At 38.8% G+C, this 24,546-nt stretch overlaps 1 protein-coding gene across 1 annotated transcript in view; it reads right to left on the reverse strand.

The window, feature by feature from the left end:
* Window positions 1-3,768: 3,768 nt before the first annotated feature.
* The window catches only part of nectin1b (nectin cell adhesion molecule 1b), a 103,299-nt gene continuing 82,521 nt past the window's right edge, over window positions 3,769-24,546 (reverse strand). The window contains exons 6-10 of the mRNA XM_084674680.1: window positions 23,012-23,159; window positions 21,328-21,393; window positions 15,256-15,352; window positions 13,164-13,265; window positions 3,769-6,261 (exon numbers count right to left, since the gene is read on the reverse strand). Coding sequence (XP_084530806.1) covers window positions 6,028-6,261; window positions 13,164-13,265; window positions 15,256-15,352; window positions 21,328-21,393; window positions 23,012-23,159 — 647 coding nt within the window. The 3' untranslated portion in view covers window positions 3,769-6,027. The remainder of the gene's footprint in view (window positions 6,262-13,163; window positions 13,266-15,255; window positions 15,353-21,327; window positions 21,394-23,011; window positions 23,160-24,546) is intronic.

The raw sequence follows: 24,546 nt of genomic DNA on the forward strand, positions 1-24,546 counted from the left end.
AGCACCTACTGTACAACAAACCAAAGAGCTCACAGAAAACAAGGGAAAACTCTACAAAAGTCTCAGGGAGAAAATATGGAAGAAACCTCAGGAGGAGCAGTTCAGTGAGGGATCCTCTCCTCCAGAGATGGTTGGAAATGCAGAGGTGCAAACTCATCTTACAAACCTGCCTCCATTTCCCACCTCCCCACCTCAGTAAAACAGGTCTGAATTCAAGGTAGTGGTGGTCATGATGCATGGGCACAGCAGAGGTAATGTGAGGGTTAATATCCGTGGCCACTGGGTGAGGGAGAGACCCCTCTCTCTTCCCAGGAGACTCGCCATTAGAATTCCCTGTGTCACTTGGAATTTATTTCTATTTGTGCAAGGCAGCGAATCAGTCAATTTCATCTCCATTTCCTCTTTTCTCTCCTATGCATCTCAATGAGCTTGACACAATATTAAAATATGGCAGGGATGAGAGGAGAAAAAATGAGCCTGATGCCCATCTGGACTGCTGCTGGTTTCTTCCTCACATGTTTTGATTGCAAAGAGCATACAGTAAGCAAAATCTCACACAAACAAACTGACACAAATGCATGTCCATGCACACACACACACACACACGCACACACACACACACACACACACACAAAACAGATTCCTCTTACATTGAGGTCAAAAAGGTCAAGTGTTGCATATTTCCAATTATTGGGTAGCTTAATGAGATTAAATGTTTTATCTCCTAAATATGCTTCATTATTGATGCCTTTCTGGTTATGATAATTTATTTTCTACTTTCATGCCTGTGGTAAAGGCCTTTGGCTCTGAGAATCTGAAATATTGTACTTTCTTCTTTCAAGAACTTTTTTTTATCAAGAAGACATCAAGCATTTTCTTGGGGTATGTACGATACACAGATGGCAAGATAACAAAACAAATCAGGAAGAAGTCAGAAAGAAAGGGAGCACTGTGTTACATAAAGTGATCTGAAGGATTTGTTCCAGAAGAATTCGCCCAATCCAATCAACTGGGATTTTCGCGGATGAGTTCCCAAGCAATTCCGGCATCTCTCAGGAGCAAGTGTTCAAGTTAACCTGTCGCCTTGGCAGTGAGTGGAAGATATTCAAAAATGTGTGTTCATCTTACCTTTTTCTGTTTCTCTTAAATAGGATCCTCAAAGGACAATTTGGCAAGTAAAACAACTACATATAACTTGCATTGGCTGCTATTGGGCTCTATTTCTCAAATTTTCCAATAGCTGAAGTTGTCTCTCACTGTAGACTTGGACATCTCTGATTATCTATTTGATGAACAGAGTTGGAGTGGAAATGTCAGAGGGAACAGAAGGAATGCTGAACAGTACTCTCAGCCTGTTGTGAGTTTGTGTCGGTCTGTGTTTACAGTATGACAATCAGTTCCTTAGTCAATCCACCAGACTGCCAAGTGCCCCAATCAGACAATGTTTTGACAATGTCTCAATATTTTTCATTTGGGTGACAAATTAAAAAATACTAACTAAGAGAGGCCAAGTTTTATTAGGGATTATAAAGTATTGTTAGAGCCATTATCGAAATCTGATTGGTTGACAGTTGTAAAACACTTAACTAAATACAAAAAATAAAGACTAAATGTAAATACTTAAAGGCCTAGAGTATATCACTGGTAAAAACCTATTCACTCTTGCATCAGAAATATTACTGTCCCACTCATTTTCTATTCATAGGTTATAGTAGCTGCTGCTAGCTAAATTACCATTAGCTCATACACCAATATCCTCATGGCAAGTAAGTTGTAAGGCAGCTAAATACCAGCAGTAGACTAAAATAGGGCTACACTACTTGAACTATGCTACTAGCTGAGACTGTGTAAGTTGCTCATCTGACCACGAGTGACAAGTATATCCAAATAACAGAAATAACCTTGAAATTGATTTGGAAAGCCTAGTATATCTCATGTCCTGCCAATTTAGTTTGACAACTAGACAATTATGTGTTGCTTTGCAAGTGAAAGAGACAAATTTGTTTGTGGCCAGGTTTCTATCAGAACTTTCCCAGGTATTCTGCCTTCTTCTTCTGTAGTGTTTAACAACACTGAACTCCAACATAATTGTGTGTTACTGCCACCTACTGTGTTGGAGTCTCAACCGTCATGACATTTTGTCCCCCCCAGACTCACCATTGTCACCAACTTTTTTTTTTCTCTTTTGTTTTGTTTACTCTGAAGCAGGATATGGTGTACAGAGTTCAACTGTCGACTAACACCAATTTAATGCTTTCCCAGAACATGTACCATAGTTTAATTTGCTTTACAATACATAGCTTAAAAGGCTATTTAAATGTAACATAAATCTCACCCGCACCTCCACCTGTCAGGTGGGACCAGGTGGTACGTCACTTGTTCTTGTTAGGCCGTCACCGCTAGCCATTGTCATCTTAGATGCAGTGGCATCTCCCCCATCTCCAACTATAACACTGCCACAGGGAAAGTCCCCATACACAATTTAAGGGCCTGTGTCTGAACTTCATCAAGTTGACAGCTTGTATTCTGTCCTGGATGCAGCAGAGGCACTGGTCATGCGGTTGAGACTTTTTGCCCTCCACCGAGTCAAGAATGAGGACATTGACAATGTTCTCAGAGAGCTATATCTGGACTGAAGTACCTCAATACACGTCTAGAACACTTCATTGCCTGAAGATATTCTATAAGGCATGTGGACCATTGGCATACTGCTTTAGGGGTTCACAAGGACACATTGATGGCGTTGAATATGCTGAAGACCTTGGCCTCAGTCATGTCAGTGATCTCTTATTCAACCCTTTGCATGGGAGTTTGGGGTCTAAAGAGCTCTTTGATAAGATTAATTGGAATGATTGTATCCAAACTTCCACAGAGGCAACTTTGACTATTATCTCGCTAACTTTCTGGTTTGTGACATAAAAAGTTTTTCCATTATGATTTTCATTGATAAAATCAGACATCTATCATCAATTAAAATGTTTTTAGTATTTAAAAACAAGCATGTCACATGTATCCAGAGTCTCCGAATAGGCCCAGCTTCATAGAGTAGAAGTGTAGAAGAATTTGATGAGTCATACTTTTATCTGTCATTTCAAGAAAGTTATGAGACAGGATGAACAGTAACCAGCATGTCTATAAACGTGCCTATAAAGATTGTTGTATTTAAACAAACTAAATGTTTTAAGCATTTTCATAAACTTTCCTGAGAAAACGTGTTTAGAATCTTCTGGATTAAATTACAAAACTTCTCAGCTGTGCCACTCCTTGGATTAAGACAACAGCTATTTAATGACCTGCTAAATCATAATGACTGCTAGAATCTGATTTAGTAAGGGCCAGTCTCTAGATTACTAATTAGCACAATTAATGGTAATTAGAAGATGTCAAAATGAAAAGTGTGCTTTGCTGTACCTGAATGCCCAGTGCAGCTCTCACTGTTTCACTTTGTTCTGCCCATTGATGATATGGGTGTGCTTCTTATAAAAGGTTACTAAGAAAGTGTCATAGTGTGACAGCGTAAAGTATACTGTACATGGCATTCTAACAAGGCTATTCTGCAATAGCTGTTAAAGTGATGAATTAAAGTGAAATCAAAAGTAAACTAAAAATTCAGTAGTTGGTTATGAGCACCTTATCAGTGAGTTTCTTCATACTCCACCGTAAGTATTTGAAGTATGACAAAATCCAGTTCTAGTACCAAGCATAAGAAAAACATTAAATATAGCATGGAGAGTTTGTGAAGTTTAATGTTAAACTGCATGACTTTCTTTTCACACATCAGAGATACAGTACATTGTTATATTTACATCAAACATAATTCCAAGTAAAAAATACAAGTTAAAATCTCTCACTTAGTTTCCTACTGCAGCAGTGGCGAGACACAGAGACCTTAAGCTCAGGTTTCCACAAATCAGATATTTTCCTTCTACAGATGTGACAAAATAAATAAACTTAATGTTAAAAAATAAACCAAAATCCTTCAATTTACAAATAAAAAAGAAATTGGGAAAAACTGCAAATAAATTCACAGCAATCATCTCCAGTTCAAAATAATTCAGTGCTGTGGAAAACAGGATGCAGGATTGTTTTTACTGAATATTGCACAGTATGCAAATGAAAAAGTATGCACAAGTAAGCATATTCAGTAATAATTATAGTAGTAGTAATAATAATAATAATAATAATAAGATTACAAGGAAGAAGGAAAGCAGAAATAGTAAACGTGTCACAAAAGGACAAATGTGTTTCAGTGTTTTCATACAGCGGGTACAGCAAAAATACACTTCTTCAGTAGTCCTGAAACTACTGGTCAACCTAATTAAATACTAGCACATATATTGAGCCAATGCAAGACAAGGTGAGCACAGGAGAAAGTCTCACAAGTTTAACTTTATCCCAAAAACCACTGTAAAAGTTACATTTTATTACCTTCAACACCTCTACGGTTAATCTTTTTTTTCTTTCACATTGAGCACAAACACAAGTAGTTTCATTTTTTTCCTGGACATACATCTGGCATGGCAAAACAATGTGAACCTTCGGCTTTTATAGAATGGCTGTGTGGAGGATGGTTGTGTTTAGGTGGCAGAAACCTAAAACATGTTCTACAAACCTATCTGCTCGTGGTTTGTATTGACTGTCACAGTGTAAAGTTGTGTCAAAGATTTTGATTACTCTAGTTTTTGTGATTATTCTCTAAAAAAATACAATAACTATGCTATTCTCTGTACGGTTAATGTTAAATTGTTTGATCTGAAATTCATTATATCAATATCATAAAAAAACACAATTAAAAACACTTAAAAGAAAAGATGTGGGTTGTCCTGGAAAAAGTCCATTCACTTTGCTCATTATATAGGCATGTTTAGTACAATTTAACATAACTGACGCCTTAAAGTTTTTCAAGGACAACCCGGTTTTATGATTGTCATAATCAGTCTAGGGAAGAGGCTTCGTTTCTTAAGAATACTTTGTTCCACATCAACATGGACCTACACTTAATGTGATGGAGCTTAAGTAGATCTCTTTGTGGATCCACAGTAATTAACTTACAGATATGAATAATAGTATGGCAAAGAAGGAATGATGTAAACTTGGAAAGTATAGACACACATTAGTCATTTCCAATACTTTCCATCCAACAAAATTGTGGTTGAACGTAAACATTGTCATAAAAACAAATGGACATCAACTGTATGGTTTGCTATATTTCTTTGGCAACTACCCATTAGGAAAAAAAACAAAAAACAAGAAATGAAATTGTGTAGAGCAAATATTTGTACTAATTGAGTCTAGAGCCCTTTTCTTTTCATACTGCAACATTCACTGTTTGTAATCGAAAATAATCTTATCAGAGCCCAAATAAGTGATGACTGCCAATTAATTTACTGTCAATATAAGGATAGTACATGCCAATATTGTTCTGATTGCATGATTAGCAACAGCAAATAAATTATATCACACACTCAATCACACATACAGTATGTAAGTTCTTGAAAGATACAAGAAAAGTATTAACAAACATGAAACAAAACAAAATAAATCATTACATATAAAAGTGCAACAATCAATGAAAGATCACGACCACTGAGGGGAAACATACAGAAAATGGAAAGGAGAAATCTTGAGTGACACAATGGTGCATACTGTACACAGTCGGACACTTGGCAAAAGAAACATACTAAAGGAAGAGGAATCAATCAAGACAGGGTGGATCAAAGGGCACATTTTAGGGAGGAAGGGCAGAGCTACACGTGGGGTAGTGGAGTGAGATGGCGGTGGTTTGAACTCTAACAACACAAGACGAGGGGTCCTACAGACAGCCTCTGTGGAGCATGCAGTGCACTATACACATGGTTTCAGATCCACACACTACTGATACTTTCATTGTGGCAGGGGATTCTCACTCTGTAATGAAACTAAAAGGACAAAGGGGAAGCAAGGTGGGATGGTGTGCACCCTTTCAGCATAGCTTAGATTTTTGAAAGCATTGTGGCACTATCATGAGGCCTGAGATCTTTCAGGACGTCACACAGACTGCTCCTTGGGGAATGTAAAGGTGGGGCGAGGAGAGTGAGGGGGGATGTTGGTGTACATTGGGTCATTGGATGGATGCTGCTTGTAAGGGTTTTGGGGTAAGAAAGTAACAGGAGGGTAGGCCTGAGTGGCCTGCGACTCAGGACAATGTCCTTTGTTGAAGACGCGATGACAGCTCACATATTCAGCCGGGTTTGATAGTTCTTCGTGGTGCCCCCCACAGTTCTGTAAAGACAGGAACATGAAACAGACAAGGAAATACTTCTGGGAAGTAAGCATTTTCTTATCAAATGGAGAGTTGGGTTGATCAAGATGAGGGTGTGTGTCGTGTCAGCATTCAACATGATTGGGCACAAAGAACATTAGAAGCATGATGAAAACTAGAATTTCAAGAACAGCTTATTGTAAGTTATCTGACAACATTTAGATTTTCTTCTTGGTAAATCATTACTTGTGCTACTGTACTTTACTTGAATTTTAGGTTGGAATGTGATGAGTGACTCAATTCAGAGAGTTTTTCTACTTTATGGCAGTGCTGTCTGTGTGTTTTTGTGTTTGTTATCGCACAAATGTAACTTAAAAATGGCAATCAACCTGTATACTAATAATTTTAAGAAATTAAAAACGGATTCACATTCAACTCTATGCAGACATACAAATAAGAATGGATTATAAATTATACATGGAGATGAAAGTGAAAATTAACTTACTCTCCAAGCATCTTTAGATCTAGGATAAGGATGATCCCAATTCTGCAAGTATGTGTAAGGGGTAGCATAATAAAATATATATTCGGAAAAAATGTGAACACACCTAATGCTTACTAATAGCAAGGGTGGAGTCAAAGGGAGGTTTGCAAGTTGACTAGTAAGTGTAAAGGTCTGCTACAAATATGCAAAGCATGGACAATGTGGTGGGCACCATGAACAAGGGATATTAGACAGACAGGCCATTAGGGCTGAGGTCACTTCCTGAAATAAAGTACTTGGAGAATACATTTCACTGTAACCAATACATTATAAAATGGCTGAAATTATCCTCTCAAATCAACAAAACAAAAATTAAGATTTATGTGTGCTACTCTCTCTATTCTAGCATTAGAGATACTGAATACATCAAGTTATTCCTTTTTAACATGCAAGTTTGCGGAGAATGTCTTAAAATATGAATATTATAAAAAGGCCATGGATGAACAGACACAAAACAGATAAAATGAACACTTAACTTGCAAACCTGAACTTTGTCAGGTGATTAATGTATTAACTTTGTTATATCCAAGGTGCTTTTGGAGCACGACTGCAAGGAACAAAGCATTGAGTGGTCCCTGTTGTTAATGTTTGCAACTAAAATGCTTATGAAAAGCGGTGAGGTCCACCACACGTAAAGTAAGTATGTCATGAAAAATAAATAAATAAATAAATACAAGTCAGTCCGACCATAACAGAAACATTGAAAAAGCTAATAAATAATTGTCAGCTATATTTAGAGCAGGCCCAAAGAAACAACTCAAGTTGTGAAAATTGTGAAGAAGTCTGATTTTTGAAACAACTTTCAGGCTTCATTTATGTGACAGAAAACACACAGCTGCTTCTTGAGATAACTGACTTGCATTTTAAAAACGATGAATGTAAAAAAACATCCAGAGGACGTTTTTCTACCCCCAGCACCTCTTCCTAGATGAAAGCACGAGGCAGTGACATTCAATAGAGAATAAAACTGAAGCCAAATCTAAATGTCTACTACAGTACAGAAAAACAGTGGAGCCTTGGCGTCATTTAAGTTTTTTCTGAAAATGCCATCCTTTTACGTCAATTATTATCTTTTTGTGGGGAGGATAGCTCCTTTCTTGATACCATTGAGAAAAAAAATTCTGAGAAGTTTAAAGTTAGTGCAAATTGAATTGCAATAAAATGTTATATAAGATAAAGGGTCATGTTGTTATATCAATCCAGACTGACAGCAATCAAACCTTCCCACAAAATTGATGCATTTCCATAAAGTAAATGTGGTGTATACCATAAGAATGGTTCATTCCTAGATTTATGTTACAAATCTCCGCTCTTCCGATTATGTGTTGTAGGTGAAACATTCTGCTCTTCCATTTATATGTATCGCGTGACATCAGTGAACACGTTTATGATCTCATATTCAAGAGAATGTGTTGGCTAGTGGTGATAATTAAATGAGCTTTGTGTGTTTTTCTTCAGTCATGTGTATTGGGTTTGTTTTGCCGATGGTAACATTCCCAAATCCTTTATCTGAAAAGGACCAATTTGGGATTTTGGGATAGTATTTTGCCTGTTTTACTGTAACAATAAGTGGCCCTCCATCCCAATAAAATTCTTTATCATCATGGAGAGGTGAAGAGTCAGATATCTTTCGGGGTTTTCGTAAAAACAAATGTAACTTGGCGCAAAGAATTACATTTATATTGTTTCACATGCCTTCGAGATTTCCATGCAAAAGGCATGCAACGTCTTTTGTCGTCATGCAACAATACCGTCACTTTTCTATCTGCTCTCAAATACAAGACCCTGAATGCCACTAAACGTTTATAGAGAAGTCTACTGACAGATTCAGACACAAGTCATGCAGAAATGAAAAGGAGAGGGATGATTTGACAGCACTCTTGACTCTTAACAATGTTGAATGTGCTAGGTTTGTGCCATAGAATGTAAGTAAACTGTGACATTCTTAAATTGTATTGCCATAATCAAAATGTACATACCTATTTATTTGTTAAAGATTACGAACAAATCTCCAAATCTCTTGTCAACTACTTGTTTATTATTGTAATTGTATGCATTTTACATACCACTCCTCTTGGTGAGAATTAATAATCCTGCATGAGCAGCAATCCTGCTCTATGATATGAATATAAATTCTGTCATCTCCAAGTCAATCTCACATTTCGGAGAAGAGTTATGGACAGTGTGATAGGAGACACAAAATGGCAAGCGGTGGGAGGAGGGAGGATGGGGTATAGGGAGCCAGGGAGCGAGACAGAAGACACAAAGTGAGCTCAGTGCAGTGTGTAGCAGTGAAGGAGTTATCTACTCTAGATGGCGGGAAGGGAGGAGAGTGCATCAGTCTGTGTACCTTTAGGCCAGAGTCTGAGGGAAAAAGGCCTACAATGGCATGCGCTAGTGTGAGCTAGGCTGGATGGTTGCATACTCGACAAGGTCCCCGCCAGTGTGAACAGAGCTTCGTGGGCTGGGAGAGGAGGTCAAAGCTGCAGTATCCAGCTCCGCATACTGGACATCACAGTCCTTGTGGCCAGAGTTCTGGAGACAAGAGAGGCGAGAGGTGTGTGAGGAGTGAGATTGAGGGGGACGATGGAAAGATGGAGAAATATTTATATGGAGAGACATAGTGGGAAGAACAGTGAGTATATATTATACATATATATATATATATACACACATATATTATATATATATACAAAGAGAGAGAGAGAGAGAGAGAGAGAGAGAGAGAGAGAGAGAGAGAGAGAGAGAGAGAGAGAGAGAGAGAGAGAGAGAGATAGATAGATAGATAGATAGATAGATAGATAGATAGATAGATAGATAGATAGATAGATAGATAGATAGATAGATAGATAGATAGATAGAAAGAGAGAGATATACAGAGAGAGAGATCGATCGATAGATCGATCGATAGAGTAACTGCACTTTGCACTTGTGGACGTACTTTACTTGCAGGTTTCTATTACAATGAGAACAGAGACAAACAGGTATGTGAAAAAGGTGAAAAGGTGAAAAGGAAAGTATTTCACAAATAGATAACAGATAAAACATTGATAAAATGATGTGAATGCACAAAGAAGACATGACGACATACAGTTTTGGTGGGCCATAAGACACAATGAAACTTCACATAAAAACATTACTACACTGTAAAAAACATAGACACACAACTGATGTATCAGACTGATGTCTCAGACTGTCTATACAGATATACTTGAACACAGAAAAGGAAAGACACATGTAGACAACCATTCAACTGGGTATAACAAAGACATAGAGCTGAGTGTGATGTTTTGCATTGATGTTACATAAAAATTAGATTTCAGTCATCATATATTGACAATCTGGAAGACTGATATTAACCTCAATCAGTCTCTATAAAATATGTTAACAGTCTGCTCAGCAATGCACACCAACAGACTCAATGACTACAGGTCAAAGGCTGAATTTGCCAAGACAAACATGAAACGAGGACTGTTGGAGATACGGCAACCACATACAATAGAGACGTGGACACTGGAGACCATCGATAAGTTCCAATATATTATCACTGAAGTAAGACTGCTAAATGATATATGTGTGTAACATATAATCGGAACTGTAACATTAAACAGATAGCAAGGTAATACACTAATATTGTAAGAAACATAACTTTTGATTTCCTTGGCCCATTAATGATTTTTTCTGACAACATCAATCAAGAAATTGATCTAATCAAAATGAAAAGTTTACACCTGAAAATGTATCAAAATATTATTGGTTAGTTTATAAGACCAAAGAAGTCAAAAAGACTTTGTTGTAGGAATAAGAGTACACAATGACACAATGAGCTATTCTATAAAGTCTCCACAACATGAGAGGCAGTACATTATATTACCGAAGAGATGTAGTAAATCCTGAAGATAACGATTTAATTTGAAAATTCCCAATTGTTTTACTAAATCAGGCATAATTGCCACAAACCGTTTTTCATGTGTGCTTGTCATGTAGTTTCCAGAATCACACTTTGCTGTTTTGCAGTTTGTTCAATGCTTTGTGAAAAGCCCAGAGCTTCTTTTACGAGTGGCATTTTGTAGTTCTACTGAAAGCAAAGCTGTGAGATGATATTGATTGGAGAGGATGGCAATGGCTCTGCTCTCAATCTGTCAGCTTGTCTTTTGTGATGATCGTAATGAAGGGAAGTAGGGAGAGAGGGAGTTGTTGACAAAGAAAATGTAGGGGAAGGAAAATGCAGGTAAATCTATCCAAGTCCTCTGGAATGGGGATACAATTGACAAGAGGTCAAATCCCTCTGCAGAAAGTGACATTCATTGTTTAAACCTGGTATTTTACCTTCTCTTTATACAGAGTGTTCTGTTCTTCTTTGTACTGAATTTTAGTATGACATCAAACATCAAGACAGAGATCTCTGATCTCTCATAACAACAGAGCAACACCAGTACAACTGAGCAGTTGTAGTCCAATTACAGCCACATAACGGCAGAGAACTCGATGATTCCTCAAGAGACAGGGGGCTTGATCCTAGAGAAGCTCACTCATTAGTCTCACTCCTTTAATCAGTCGTCTTGCAAAAGCTACCCAAGCACTTTCTTAGCAAAATCGGTTATATCCTATGTCCTATATTATTGTGAGGTATCCTCCTTTAAAGTGAAGTCTTTAGAAGAGAAAGCAAGGGTCTAGAAGATTTAAGCAAATAATACTTTGATAGTCACACATCAGAACACAGAAATGAAACATAATCTTTTTTCAGACCTTCATTATCAACATGGAGAATTGATTATTCATGGGATAGAGTGATAATAATTAGGTTATGCTTGACAGATCGATGAAAAAATATGAGTATTTTGAAGGCCTGGCATGATCGAACCAGGATTTGCTTGATGTTTACATGTGGAAGAAATACAAATATATTTGGCACAGTTTGTGAGAAGACTGACTGATGCGATATTATATGTTAAAATATACAGATACAAACACAGATATAACTTAAGGCACAGTGCTTCTGGTTTTAATTCATACATTTGACCTGAGTATGTGATTAAGCCCAACCTATGGAGCTCTGAATTCTACAGAAAATCACACGTTTTGCATCCAATGGTTGGACATCACAATTTACTGTGAAGGATTTCTTTTTGCATTCACAGGAAATGTTTATTATAGGCATTACATGGTCTTAGACCTTGTCCGTAATGCAAAAGGCAATGACAGTAACTACTGCAAATTCTAGTGCATTTACTGGGTGATATTTAGTCTTTTTTTTTTGATATTGCTGAGATTCAGAGTTAACGTTGTGAAACTGAAATAGAATTGCTGCCAGTTGCAGTTTTTAACATACTTTGGTTCAACAGTGAGCTTGTTTCTTTGTTGGCTACTGTACAAATAGTAAAAATGTGTTTTCTTTCTTAATTTCTGATATAATTATTCAATATTCAATAAATGAAAGGGAGCAGTGAACCCCAGGAATTAATATATACATCTGTGTATCTTAATCAACTCATGCTATTTTCACTGTGATTATAGTTTGACCAACATGGACAGACTTGCATTTAGAGGCGCCTGCTGCAAAATGAACCAACCATGCTGTCAATCCAAGATGAGAAAATCGTGTCAACACAATAAAGGTGTGTCTTTGTAACAATGTGAGAAACAAACACCTGGAATCAGTTTGTCACTGTGCAAAACCCACAGCCAGCAGAGACATCCATACAGATAAACATGGCAAGCAGTTTCTAGTGAACAATGACACTGGAGACCGATAATATATTACAGTGCAGTACAGGAGAGCTGTGTAATTACTGCAGGATTACTAACTGATTTGAGGGGAGGGGAGGTGGAGAGAAAAGTGGGTGGTTAGGGGAAGGGTCAGAATCCGAATTAGCACGCACCCAAATGCACACTCACACTTACATAGACACACACACACACACGCACACACACACCCACACGCACAAACGGGCAGAGGACAATGGATGGACATAATAGTTTTGTTATGAGGTGAATGGTGCTGATGCGAATGATGAGATGAGGAAAACGTCAAACTACTTATGAGATTTGTACAATGTGTGGGGCCTTGGGCACTGCCCGACACGCCAGCGTAGGGACCTCTTAATACAGAGACGGTAGTGGTCAAGACGTGCTCTGTAATCATCCATGAAATGTGCCATGTAAAGGATCCTCTGCCTGACAGGAAAAGGACTTTGAAAGAATCCATCTTTCTCCTACTGATACACCCACCAATGTACATAGTAGTTCTACTTCCGGTGACCCTCCCTCTCTTTCCATCCATATATGACCTTAGCCAGAGGCACTGGTGTCTACAGAGGAGCCAGGGGAGAGAGGGGGCAGGGGGCCTTCCAACCTGCTCAAGACAGAGCTACTCACCGGCTTATCAGTGAAGGGGGTGGACTCAGAGGGCGCCATGTCGTAATAAGGAGGCTGGAGAGGAAGCTTCTGCATTTCCTCATCCTTGTCCAGATGAACCACCTACAGGAAACACCAGAGCTCAGGCAGGAAGTGACCATGTAATGAGCTCAATGCGATCCATCACTAATACTCTGAACAGTTCTGGGATTAAACCATATACTAATGGTGTTTCATCCACCTTCCTAACCTCTCGACTAACTTAGTGGTGGGACCAGTATAAATTGCACCATCCATGTATCCTTTAGACTAGGGGACGGTGCAGTCTGTCACAGGAAGTGTATTTTCACATGTTGGATTTAATTGTCAACAAACAGCAATGTGACGCCACACTGTTGTAGATTAGTATTTTTCATTACATTTATGAAGGTGTGATATACTGTACTGTGAATTTGTATAGTGATTTACAAACCTGTTCATACAGCTGGTTGCTCTAGTGGCAAACATAAGCCTTTATATATTTGTCACACTTGTATATTGACAAGAATATTGTTAAATTCAGTTACTGTTTCTCAATGAAAAAAAAATCGGAATGTGAAGACCATAAATAGCTCTAAATAGCTGCTTAGATGAAAACTAAAATATTTATTGCTTGTGGTGAAAATGAAGTAAAAATAAGGAAAAATGAACTTCTGAAGACAACACTACAGTGTTTTGTTTTTGATTTGGGGAAAAGGAGGCAAAATAAAAACGAACTGTCTAGATATGAGAGAGCCTGTAGTCGTTTGCTTAGAGGGGAGTTTAAATGGTTTGATGTGACTGAATTGAAATAAATGTAGGACAATCCTTTTGCAGAAGCATTCTTTGAATAAATATTTCCAACAATCGTGCCTTCCTATGCAATTTTTTTTGAAGTATATCTATTCACAGTAGAGGATTAGAGGTTTACAGGACATATCTTGCAACACAAAACATTTCACTTAAAATTAATCAAATGCATCCAATCATCGGCACTGTTTGTGTTTGGTTTGTACTTATGTATGTAAAAGTCCACAATTCAACTTCCTGTTTCAGCTAAAACAAAGTTCCTAGAATGGTATACACATTGATCATTATTGAGCAACACAGCACCATCCATCTCCACAGTGATGAAAAGGCACGTCTATTCTGTATACGGAGCACTGTTAAGAACACATGCATAACGTATGAGACAGCCATCAGGGTTGGCACAGGGCCGACGGTCATTTTTGCTAAAATGTCATATGTTCCACGACAAGGATTTCATACACTTGAAGCCTTTAAACACCCTTCTGTTTAGAATTCAGGGTATTTATAGAGATGTGATGCGCCGGAACAAAAACGTCAATAAGAAAAACAAACTGCAAAAAAAAAGTTGGATGTAAACAAAAGTGGGAAACATCGAGAAACATCCCAGACAGTTTTGTGAGGAGGAGTTTACAAGATCCCAGCTATATGCTTCCTGGTTGTCAATGATAAAGGCTCTGATCTCCGTATCACTACATTCCAATACCAAAGCAGGGTTGGCTTTGATTTGATCCAAGGGGATTGTGAAGGATTCAGCGCACTTTTTTGGGGTGCCAATGCACCAGATACAGTACTGTCACCTATTTGTTGTGCGACTCACAGAAAACATGATGATGCAATCAGACAGCTCTCTGTTCTATCAAGATGAACTTTGACTGCATAAATCCAACACCGAGCATTAGATAGAAATACATACATGAACATCATAATACAGTGCTTTGTGGCATACAATATTATACTATGACATTATAGATATATAGTCTATGTACAGCAGGAATGAACTCAAATGATGTCCTCAAATGATGACATCATGAGTGGGGGAGATTATGTAGTTTGCTTCTACTGCTATTGCCTTAATACAAAACTAGCACGGGGTCTGATTAAATGTCTGCTTTCAAAATAATCACTTCACTGTTCAAATGCTGTGTTAGCTGTATTTGCAAGCTATTCAATGTGTTTTTCCTCTATGCAACAGCTAAAAAGTTTAGACAGAAAGTTGGCAAGCTGTCAAGCTACATGTCAGCCTGGCCAAATCCATGCAGAGAGGTAGACAGAGGGAACGACCTACCTGGATGTCATCAGATGTTAAATGGCCCTTCATGTCACTGTTCTTCTTTTTGGGTGGGGGAGGGGCCGGCTTGTGGGCCGGCGGGAGGTCGGTCCTGTTAGGAGAGGGAAAGGATAACATGACACTCAGCACAGTAAGGGCTCTCCTCTTTCCATGGCCCTCACCTTCCACAGCACTCTATAATGAGAAGTCCTGCCTGCACTTGCCTTTTTCCACTCTTTCCTTGGATTTTGATAGACATCCTGTTCGTGGCTTTGTTGCAGCTGCAGCCATTTCCCCTGCCCTTTCAATGGCTCTCGCTGGGGAGAGACTGCACTAATGAGAGCGGGCTGTAATTGGACACTGAGGTAAGGAGATGGAGGGGGTGTGGGGGCAGAGAGGGGGCAGTGTAAGTCAAGTCCTCTCGGCGGCTCTGCCTGGTCCAGAGTGCCACGCGGACAAACATGCCGCCCACTGTGCTGCCAGCGTTTGTTTGACATGTCCTCCTGAGCAGTGAGTCAGAGAGCACAGTGGGAGACAGGAAGAAGGCACTCCTTTCCCCCAGTGCATGGATCTCCAGCACTAACATGCCCCCAGGCTCCCCAGGCTGTTGCCCAACCCAAGGCCCAACACCTGCGGGAGAGCGACACCCGACACTCTGGCTCTACCTCCCTCTCTCTGGTTCACCTGTGCTGATTCTCAATGCATGCCTTTATTAAGAGGTAAGCAAACCACTGATATTTATTAATGTTGATTTCTGTAATCAACAAGTGAATTTTGGGGTAAAATAAATGTCATAAAACCACAAGAGAATGCAACAGAAAGAGAAATAAACAAAACATGAAAGGACAAACTGGGAGAAATAATTGAAAGCTCATCGTTCAAATTGTTTGAAGAGTATCCAAATAATTATTTCAGACAAGAAGGCAAAAGGGACGTTGCAATGTAATTGCAACAAAGGAAATTCCCTCCCCTCAAACATGTTAACAGTCAGATGTCATCTGCCACATTCTGACACCACATCATGAGTGATCAAAGGTAATGAATCTGAGTAGACACACAGAGCTGTGTACCTCCACACATTATCTCCAGCACCTCCTGTCTCAGTTGCACTGGTCCAAGTCCTTATTGAATAATATGACCTTTCCACCAGGCCGACCGGGGTTTTGATGTTGGGGGCAATTTGTGCATGAGTGCTCCTCTTAACTCTTTCTTTCATGCACATTATTTCCAGTTCATATCACCTGGTCTCCAGACAGGGCTTCTCTGGCTCTTGTCAGAGATTCATGTGGCCTTGTCTTCAGACAGGCAGCACCAGGGGCATAGCATCACACACCCACTACAGCACAGCACACTGGCAATAACAAAGACACACACACAAGCTGTTCAATGGGCTCCCATCGGAAGGAAACATCCATTTACTCAGAGGAAGGCTTGATAATGTAATGCTTCAGCACATTTAGCAGCATGCTCACTACGTTATAAAATGTTGGGATCCATTGCCTTGACGATTGATAGCATTCTGCCTTCACTGGGAACATTTAACAACGTTAAGAGTGAAATAAATAATGATGCTAAGATGATGCCATCTGCTTGTAAATCTAAATTAAGATTCATTTTTCTCAATTTAATTTTCAAGAGATTTCATTTTTCATATTTTTGTTGTTGTGATTAAAATATATGAAGGGAAGGTAGGTAGTACAGAGGAAAGGTAATGTCACGTTATGGGGCCCAATAAAAAAAAAAAGGTTTTTGTCAAATAGTTTTTCACTCATACTCGAAACAGAATTTATTTCAAGACCTCTCTGAGCTCGCTGTCCACTTAATAATGTAATTGTTCATACATGTTTGAAACAGACACTGCTAACGTATGATGCACAGAGCAGAGTTGGATATTTGTTGCTTTCTAAAGAGAATTCAAAAGTCGCAGCCAAGGTATTACCACTCCTCACCAATTCTTCTGTGTAATTTTAGCTGTTTGGTCTACTCAGAGTTCTGCACTCTACAATGAATAAATATACTTTTTTACTGAAAGTATGAAAAGCTCAACTGTTAAGCCTTCAATTATTGTTATTACTCATGTTCTGGTTGTAATAGCTACAGTAGTGTTGTAATCATGCTATGCTTAAGGAGAAAGCTTGTGGGAAGGAAATCTGAGAGAGGGAGGCTATCCAACATTGTATACAGTCTAAGATACACAGACAGAGGTACAGACAGAGACAGTTCAAAATAGGTGTCTCCTTTGCTCCGTTAACGTCATGGAGAGTGCTCTCAGAACCCAGAGAGCCTCCACTTCAGCATATATCCTCTTAATGGCCTCTATGCTATTTTGATGAAAAGCAACAGAACTGCCCTAAATGAGTCTGTCATCAATTATCATGTTGGATGGTAGGATGTTTGTATTAGCATTGTGTGGGGGAGGGAACCACAGTGATTGCAATTGGCAGAAACAGCTTGAGCCATATATTACATTTCCTGCTTCAAAGGAGCACAACAATGCAAGCCAACTAAATAATACAATAGTTTTTCAATTTTCGGTCAATACTTTTTTACTCTTCTATGAAGCTGTGGTGCCACAGGCGCTGATGTTATTTTTATGTATTTCTTCTCATGTGAACTTCTTTGAGATTAATGAATTCAATAGATACACAAGATGCAATGGATTGTAGTATTTTCATTTGGTAAATCGTTATTTTGATGTATGATCTTGATGGTTGAAAACAATGATGTATCACAGGTCTGGACAATGGATTGAAAACAGTCTATGAGCAATCAGTGAGGTATAACACTCAACACAACTTGTTGCATGTACCATGTTGAATCAATTATGTGTCTTCAGCTTAACCAACATCTAGCTAAAGCGGAGTAAATCTCATATCACAAAATGTTAAAAAAAAACAACAAACAGAAAAATATAAACAGCTCTAAGAATAGTCTCTACTGTACCTGGCTTGTGCCCAATGTTTGTTTAGAGTCTGCTTAATAAGACACACCATTGCTACAACAGGGTTTTCTGCTCCTGCATTACCACAGCAACGTTCTTTCTGCTGTGTGATTGCATGTAAACCAGCTTGTTACATCAGAGCTGGATGTGATGCAGGCAGGGTGTGGGCGTTGGTTTTGTGAAACGTTAATGAAAGCCGACAAGCACCTCAGGCCTGCAGGGAAGATAAAGCACTGGGCAAAGAAGACAGAGCCATGAGTTCCATTCAGGTTGCACCACTTGCTACTTAGACATCCAACTTGAAGACCTTGCTCTTCCTCGGTCTGCTGACTACAAAAGGCTCAGGGCAGCTTAGAGGGGAGATTTAAAGGGGATAGCGAAGAGAAAACATAACTAATCCTTAACTGAAAAGTGTAATCTGTAAGAGAAGGTTTATATATAAAAAAATATAAAAAATAAAGGACTTCTAGGGTGCTTTGACAAAAGGGAACCTATTAGCCTGATATTTGGCTTAAGGAAAGCAGATTTTAGAATGGAAAATATTCAAGTGAAGATGTCTCTTCGTTTGACAAACTCTGAATTTATGTTTTTGTCTCCAACCTCTGTTGCATCGGAAAGTGGCCATGTGAGCTTCCTGGAAGCTTCCGTATAAGAGAGCTGGATTGTGGACTTTGTCCTCCCAATAGAAAGCAACATGAAGTACTGGAGCTGATCCTTGGTGCGCCCATTGATTTCGGTTGATCACAATCTTATTTAGCAATTTAAATGCTAATGATACTTTTAATTGCATGATGAGATCAATGTAATCTGATCTTGAAGAGCCAATTACCACCATGTCTTGTCTGGGGTTCCAATCTCTTCAGAGGCGAGACCAAAATTCATTTTTTTCCATTCAGTTGTCTCAAGTGCCCAATTTATCTGATTTTGACCAAAGAGAATAAAAAAAAAGAACACTACATGATTGGCTCCTGAAATGTTTATCAATCATATTTCCAGTTTTGTAAAGCAAAGTATGTTGTGTCCAGACATCTTTGAGCATGTTTGAAGTCCAATGTAGAATACAAAGCATAATATGCAAGATATGTTGTAATAGTGAGACATTTTGATGTTACAGTCGACAATATACTGCACATGACTGTACTATGAGATACTAAGCATTGTATCTACTCTTATACAATACTCAAAAACAGAGAACAATTCATATTCACTCTCAATACAACAATAATTATCCATGAGGAGAGGCACAAGATAATAAAGATATAATCCTTAAATTTATGGCTAATTAATGTCCAACATCAATAACCATTTATCAGCTTTTATAGGTCTCCAAAGATTGCCTGGGGAGAACAGCCGATGACTACTCTGTAGATATTCTCTAATGCACACCAATTCCTCTGGTAAACACAGAGGATAGCAGATGCACGTCCAAGCTGGCGATACAAAACTATGTACATATATAACTACATCTAAAAATGACTCTCTCAACCCACAATGGACAATTTATTTAATACTTTCATGGGTCCTCTAAATCACAAAGTTGCTGTTGGCAGCAGCAACAAAAATGCATTTTCCACAGTTAAACTGAGTATTCCCTTTTTTCCCTTAAGGTAATTTTCAGAGAAAAGTGCCTAATCCCAGGAGAGACAATGAGATACAAATGCACTCCTCAATCAACGTGTCTGTTGTTGACACTGACATCTAACTCACATTTCAAGGCTGTATTACATTCTGCATGTGATTTGTCATTTACAGTCAGGGAGTTGACATCAGAATTATTCATACTGACTGTTTTGCAACTCTGTCAATCGAGACTGCACTAGTCTTTGGGATGAGTCGGACATTTTGTAAATGATCCTTCAAATTGCACCAACAAGCAAAGCGATGGACACATTACACTGAGAACACCAGTTTTGACAATGCACATCTATTCTGATTAGAGGGTGACTGCTGTGCCAGTGCAGCCTCCAAAGGGGCAATGATTTATTGGAATTGACCAATTTTGAGTCTCATCATGTGCTGCCGTTTGAGGGCAAACACAGGCGTGACTACGGGAGCATTCAGGCATGCTATCAAATGCCCAGGCATGATTAACAGCTTCTCAACATGCAGAATGAAATAACATGGCTAAATACTCCCTACTAATCTGACATCATACACTCTGATGGACCTTAGATGAGCTTATCACACGTTCTTTTGATTTCACATTGTTGTGTTTCACATTTACATACAGTTGTTCAACATTTTAAAATGCTATTTGATCACTTATCTGTAAGAAAACGACTTGTCTGTCTTTATGGCAATCTTTTACATATTGACAGTGTTACAAAATCATTACATTGACAACAAGCATAAAACATGTATACTGAGATCACAGATCATTCCACAAAGTATCACCATACCATGCGAAGCACAAATATTACAATAATAACAATGGAAAACTCTGTGACGTGCTTATTAGACAACAACCATGCAAACAGATAGGAGGAGAGAGGTGATTGATACAATAGACAGTGGTGGTACACTGCACTGTTAACGAGGACCAAAAACGGTTCTAATTAGCAATGAAGATTTAATGTCACGATATGTACAATAATCTTTTAAACATACGTTCCTTTCTTTAAATGATTTGGCATTATTTATTTTCCTTTAATTCAGTTTCCTTTTTTTTCTTCTTATCTCAGAAGATTAGGATGTGTTTTGTTCTACACATTAGGATTAGCAAAACTGATAAACTGGGTATTTTCCATTTAATCAGACACCATTTTAATGAATTTTGGTTTATCTTGGCACTATGTTCTCAGGGGTTGCTCTGTACTGTGGATTCTTATTATCAATTATATTTCACTGTTTCATCATCAAAATGTATTTGAGTAACATTTGGAGCAACACAGACTGAAATAACAATCAAAACATGTTTACATTGTGTGTATCTTATTTCAAGTAAGCATCTTCATGCTAGGCATGATACTATACGTATTGGCTCTGGTTTGGTGCTACAGGATCTGCTCATACTTGTCGATTTTCACAAAGGTGTGCTCAAGTATGTCACTTGTACACCACCATTACATGCAGGCAGCAAAATGGAGGAACCAGTGGGAGAGCAGGGTTCAGTAGGGGATTGACTAGGGGTAGATGCCTCTACTTTCCTGGTGGGGGATTCTGGCTTCTCGGTAGCCTGTGTCACACAACTATCAGCCACAGCAGCAACAGCAATGCTGAGAGGGGGAGTGGGAAACAGAGAGCAGTTACTTTGGCAGCAGACTGAGAAAGAGAGATAGATTAGCAAGGAGGGAGAAAGAGACAGAAAGCAATAGGATGGGTGAAGCGTGTATGTGCTTCATTTGTCTTAAAAAGCACTCTAGAGAGCTGAAAACAGGTAGGTCTGTTCTTCACCCTATGGGTATGCTATAGACATACTTATAGTTTAAGGGAAAGTTCTTAAGCCGAACATACTGTTGCACATATTATGTGTATCCAATATCATGTTCTAAAATGATCACCATGAATACCAAATTAATTTTATGGTTTGAGGCCACCTACAATAATAATTCTTAATCAAGTTTATTAGAGATACAGGTACATTCAGGTACCCCCTCCGGCAGTCATTCTGGTGATAGTCCCTGTGTGGAAGAGAGCCGACCTCTGTACACAGCAGAATCATTCCCCTGAGTCAACGGTGTAAATTCAGAGAGCAAGGGATTATGGGATTCCTGGCAACCTGACACCACACATAGCCAGGTGTTCTAGACAAAAGCAATTAGTATGATAGTCCTTCCATGTCTTCCGCTTTTTTGTTAAAGAAAACATCTCCCAGGACTCTTGCCAGATGGCTGACAGGATATAGACACCATGGGAGAGCTAGACGAGAGAATGTGAATTCCCTTTGTTTCGGAACTTTCCTGCTATTGTCATAACTACTGCTTTACACTACTTCTCTCTATAGTCGGTGTGTGGCCACAGCAGGTCATCTCTAAATTCTCATGGTTCCAGGAGGCAGTTTGAAATTACCTGGCTAGGGGGTGTCTAGCAAAGCAGGTTAAACACAGGGTATCTCCCCATATCTCTCTTTAATAGCTTTCCACTGTCTTAATTAAAAGGAAATATGCTTTCAACCTCCTTCCGAGAATAATTATACAGTAGTTTCCCATCTGATGAGAAATGTCTCTAAAAGGTATGACAAGACGCACTTCCAAACATTAGGCAATGTTTTCAAATCCAAGCATATATTAAGAAAGCCGATGACAGCAAAAAACATTTGGAAGTATTCAACTGCTCATTAATATGAAAAACCTTTATTCAGCACCCCATACCACAAAGCTACCATAAGTAGCTTTGTGAATCTCTCCTCGTGCTAAAACAGCTCTGAAGGGCCAAGCATTACCCAGAGTGCCCCTGGTGTAGGCCATGCAATCAGTCGTGATTGAAACACCTGTTTTTCAATGGGAAATGGTCAAATCAAGCTCACATCGCAATCAAGTAACAATTTAATAGATGGTTGTGAGCACTTGTATGTAATCAAGCCAATCTATGAACCAACAAAAAGGAGACGATCCCCTGTTTCACAATCGTTTTTTAAAGCATAAAACCCCATTGTCCTCAGCTGACTCATTCTTGTTCACACTGAACCTAATGAACTCCTGATTGACTCCATGACTGACCAAGGTTTTCACACTTGAAGTATTGCAGACACAAGCCCCTGGAGATCTGTGTATATACTGTATGTTACAATGTTTGGTCTTTTGGGAGAGTCCTCTCCAGTGCGCTGACAGATTCGTTCTCATCTAACCTCCGTCCCGCCCACTCAAGCTCCTTCAGATGGCCCCTCGTACTCACAGGTCATTATCTGTCTCGGTCCGGGTCTTCTGCTGCCGTCGGTAGACCATGAAAACTGTAACGGCCACTCCAATGATGAGTCCTGCGGCAACTACACCTCCCAGGATTCCAATGACGCCGCCTGGGGGACCTCGTGCCATAGGCTTCTCTGCAGAGCGAGAGAGAGAGAAATCTGTTTAGAACATCTGTTGTAAGGAATAATGCACTAAACACCCCATGCCAAACACAAAACTAAAGAAGAAAAAGAACGGTAATACAGAACTGTCACCATGACGGCAATGATGTGCTACATGCAGGAAACCTAGAACATTTCTTGACTCTCATCACATTGTGAAAGACAGACGCAATTGTCAAATTCGCACCTCCCACACACATACAATAAGCATGTATTTCACAGACACACAGGACACACAAGCATTTGTTTTCTTTATTCGGATTTTGCTAGATGAGAGCATTGTCCTTGGCCCCATATGAATGGCACAGTGTTGTGGAGCCTGCTGCAGCTGTTGCAGAATTCATGATGTCTATTCCATTGGGGGGAAAACAGCACACATTGGCAAGGATTAAAATACTGAACCCAACTGCCCTCTCAATGGCATTGTAAAACGTATGCATTTTATGTACTCACCAGTAGGGGGTAATCATGTAAAATGACATGGGACTAAATATCAATCACATTGAGCAATTTACATCTTTGAGAACATAAAATAATACTCACAAAACTAGCATTGCTTTGCTCTACTCAACAGATTAGGTCAAAACATATGAAATACAAATAAAAGGACAAGGCAACAACGTTCTTTTCTTTTCAAATCTTCACAAGGCCTTATGAACAGCTGAATAATCAATGAGCAGAGGGCATCCCTGATATTTTCCAATCAAGATATCGATCAATAGATTATTTCTTTAACTGCTGAAGAATCCAAGTGTTTGAATCACTAGGTTTCCGTCTGAAAGCTCATTAGGTTTATTGATTGATGTTTATTTATAAGTGGATTCATTGGGCTATTGTGATCCAGCAGATCCATTCAAACTGAACTTTGACTTCCTTTTATAACTTTATCTGTTCTAAAAGGAACATTTCTCAAAGACTCAAAGTTATCTGAAAGAGACATGTGAAGCACAAAGAAATTGGTCTTTTGGAAAATATGTTTAATGCCTGTCTATGAATAATTGGTCCATTAAAGTGTAGAAATCATACTTATATAGTTCATCTTTTTGATCCTTTTAGTGACAGTTTAGGGACTTTTCTTATCGGATATGATTATAATACAAACCTGAGGCAATAAGAACCAATGACAACAGCTATATGCTTTAAGTGAACTACTATATTTGATTTTTTATTTGATTTCCAAAGTAGCCAAAGTGTGTTGCCACTTTGACAACTTCATCACACTTAAAAACAGAAAGAAAGAAGAAAAAGACTAACAAAGAGACACCCTAGTGTGGCAGTCTGACACAATAAGAGTGCACCTGTACACCTTAGGCCCAATTATATCTGCCCCTTTGCTCTGAAATAACCTGATGCTGCCATT

The sequence above is a fragment of the Hypomesus nipponensis genome, chromosome 15, assembly GCF_054491055.1.
Source record: "Hypomesus nipponensis isolate SF chromosome 15, ASM5449105v1, whole genome shotgun sequence".
In the NCBI taxonomy this organism is placed as follows: Eukaryota; Metazoa; Chordata; class Actinopteri; order Osmeriformes; family Osmeridae; genus Hypomesus; species Hypomesus nipponensis.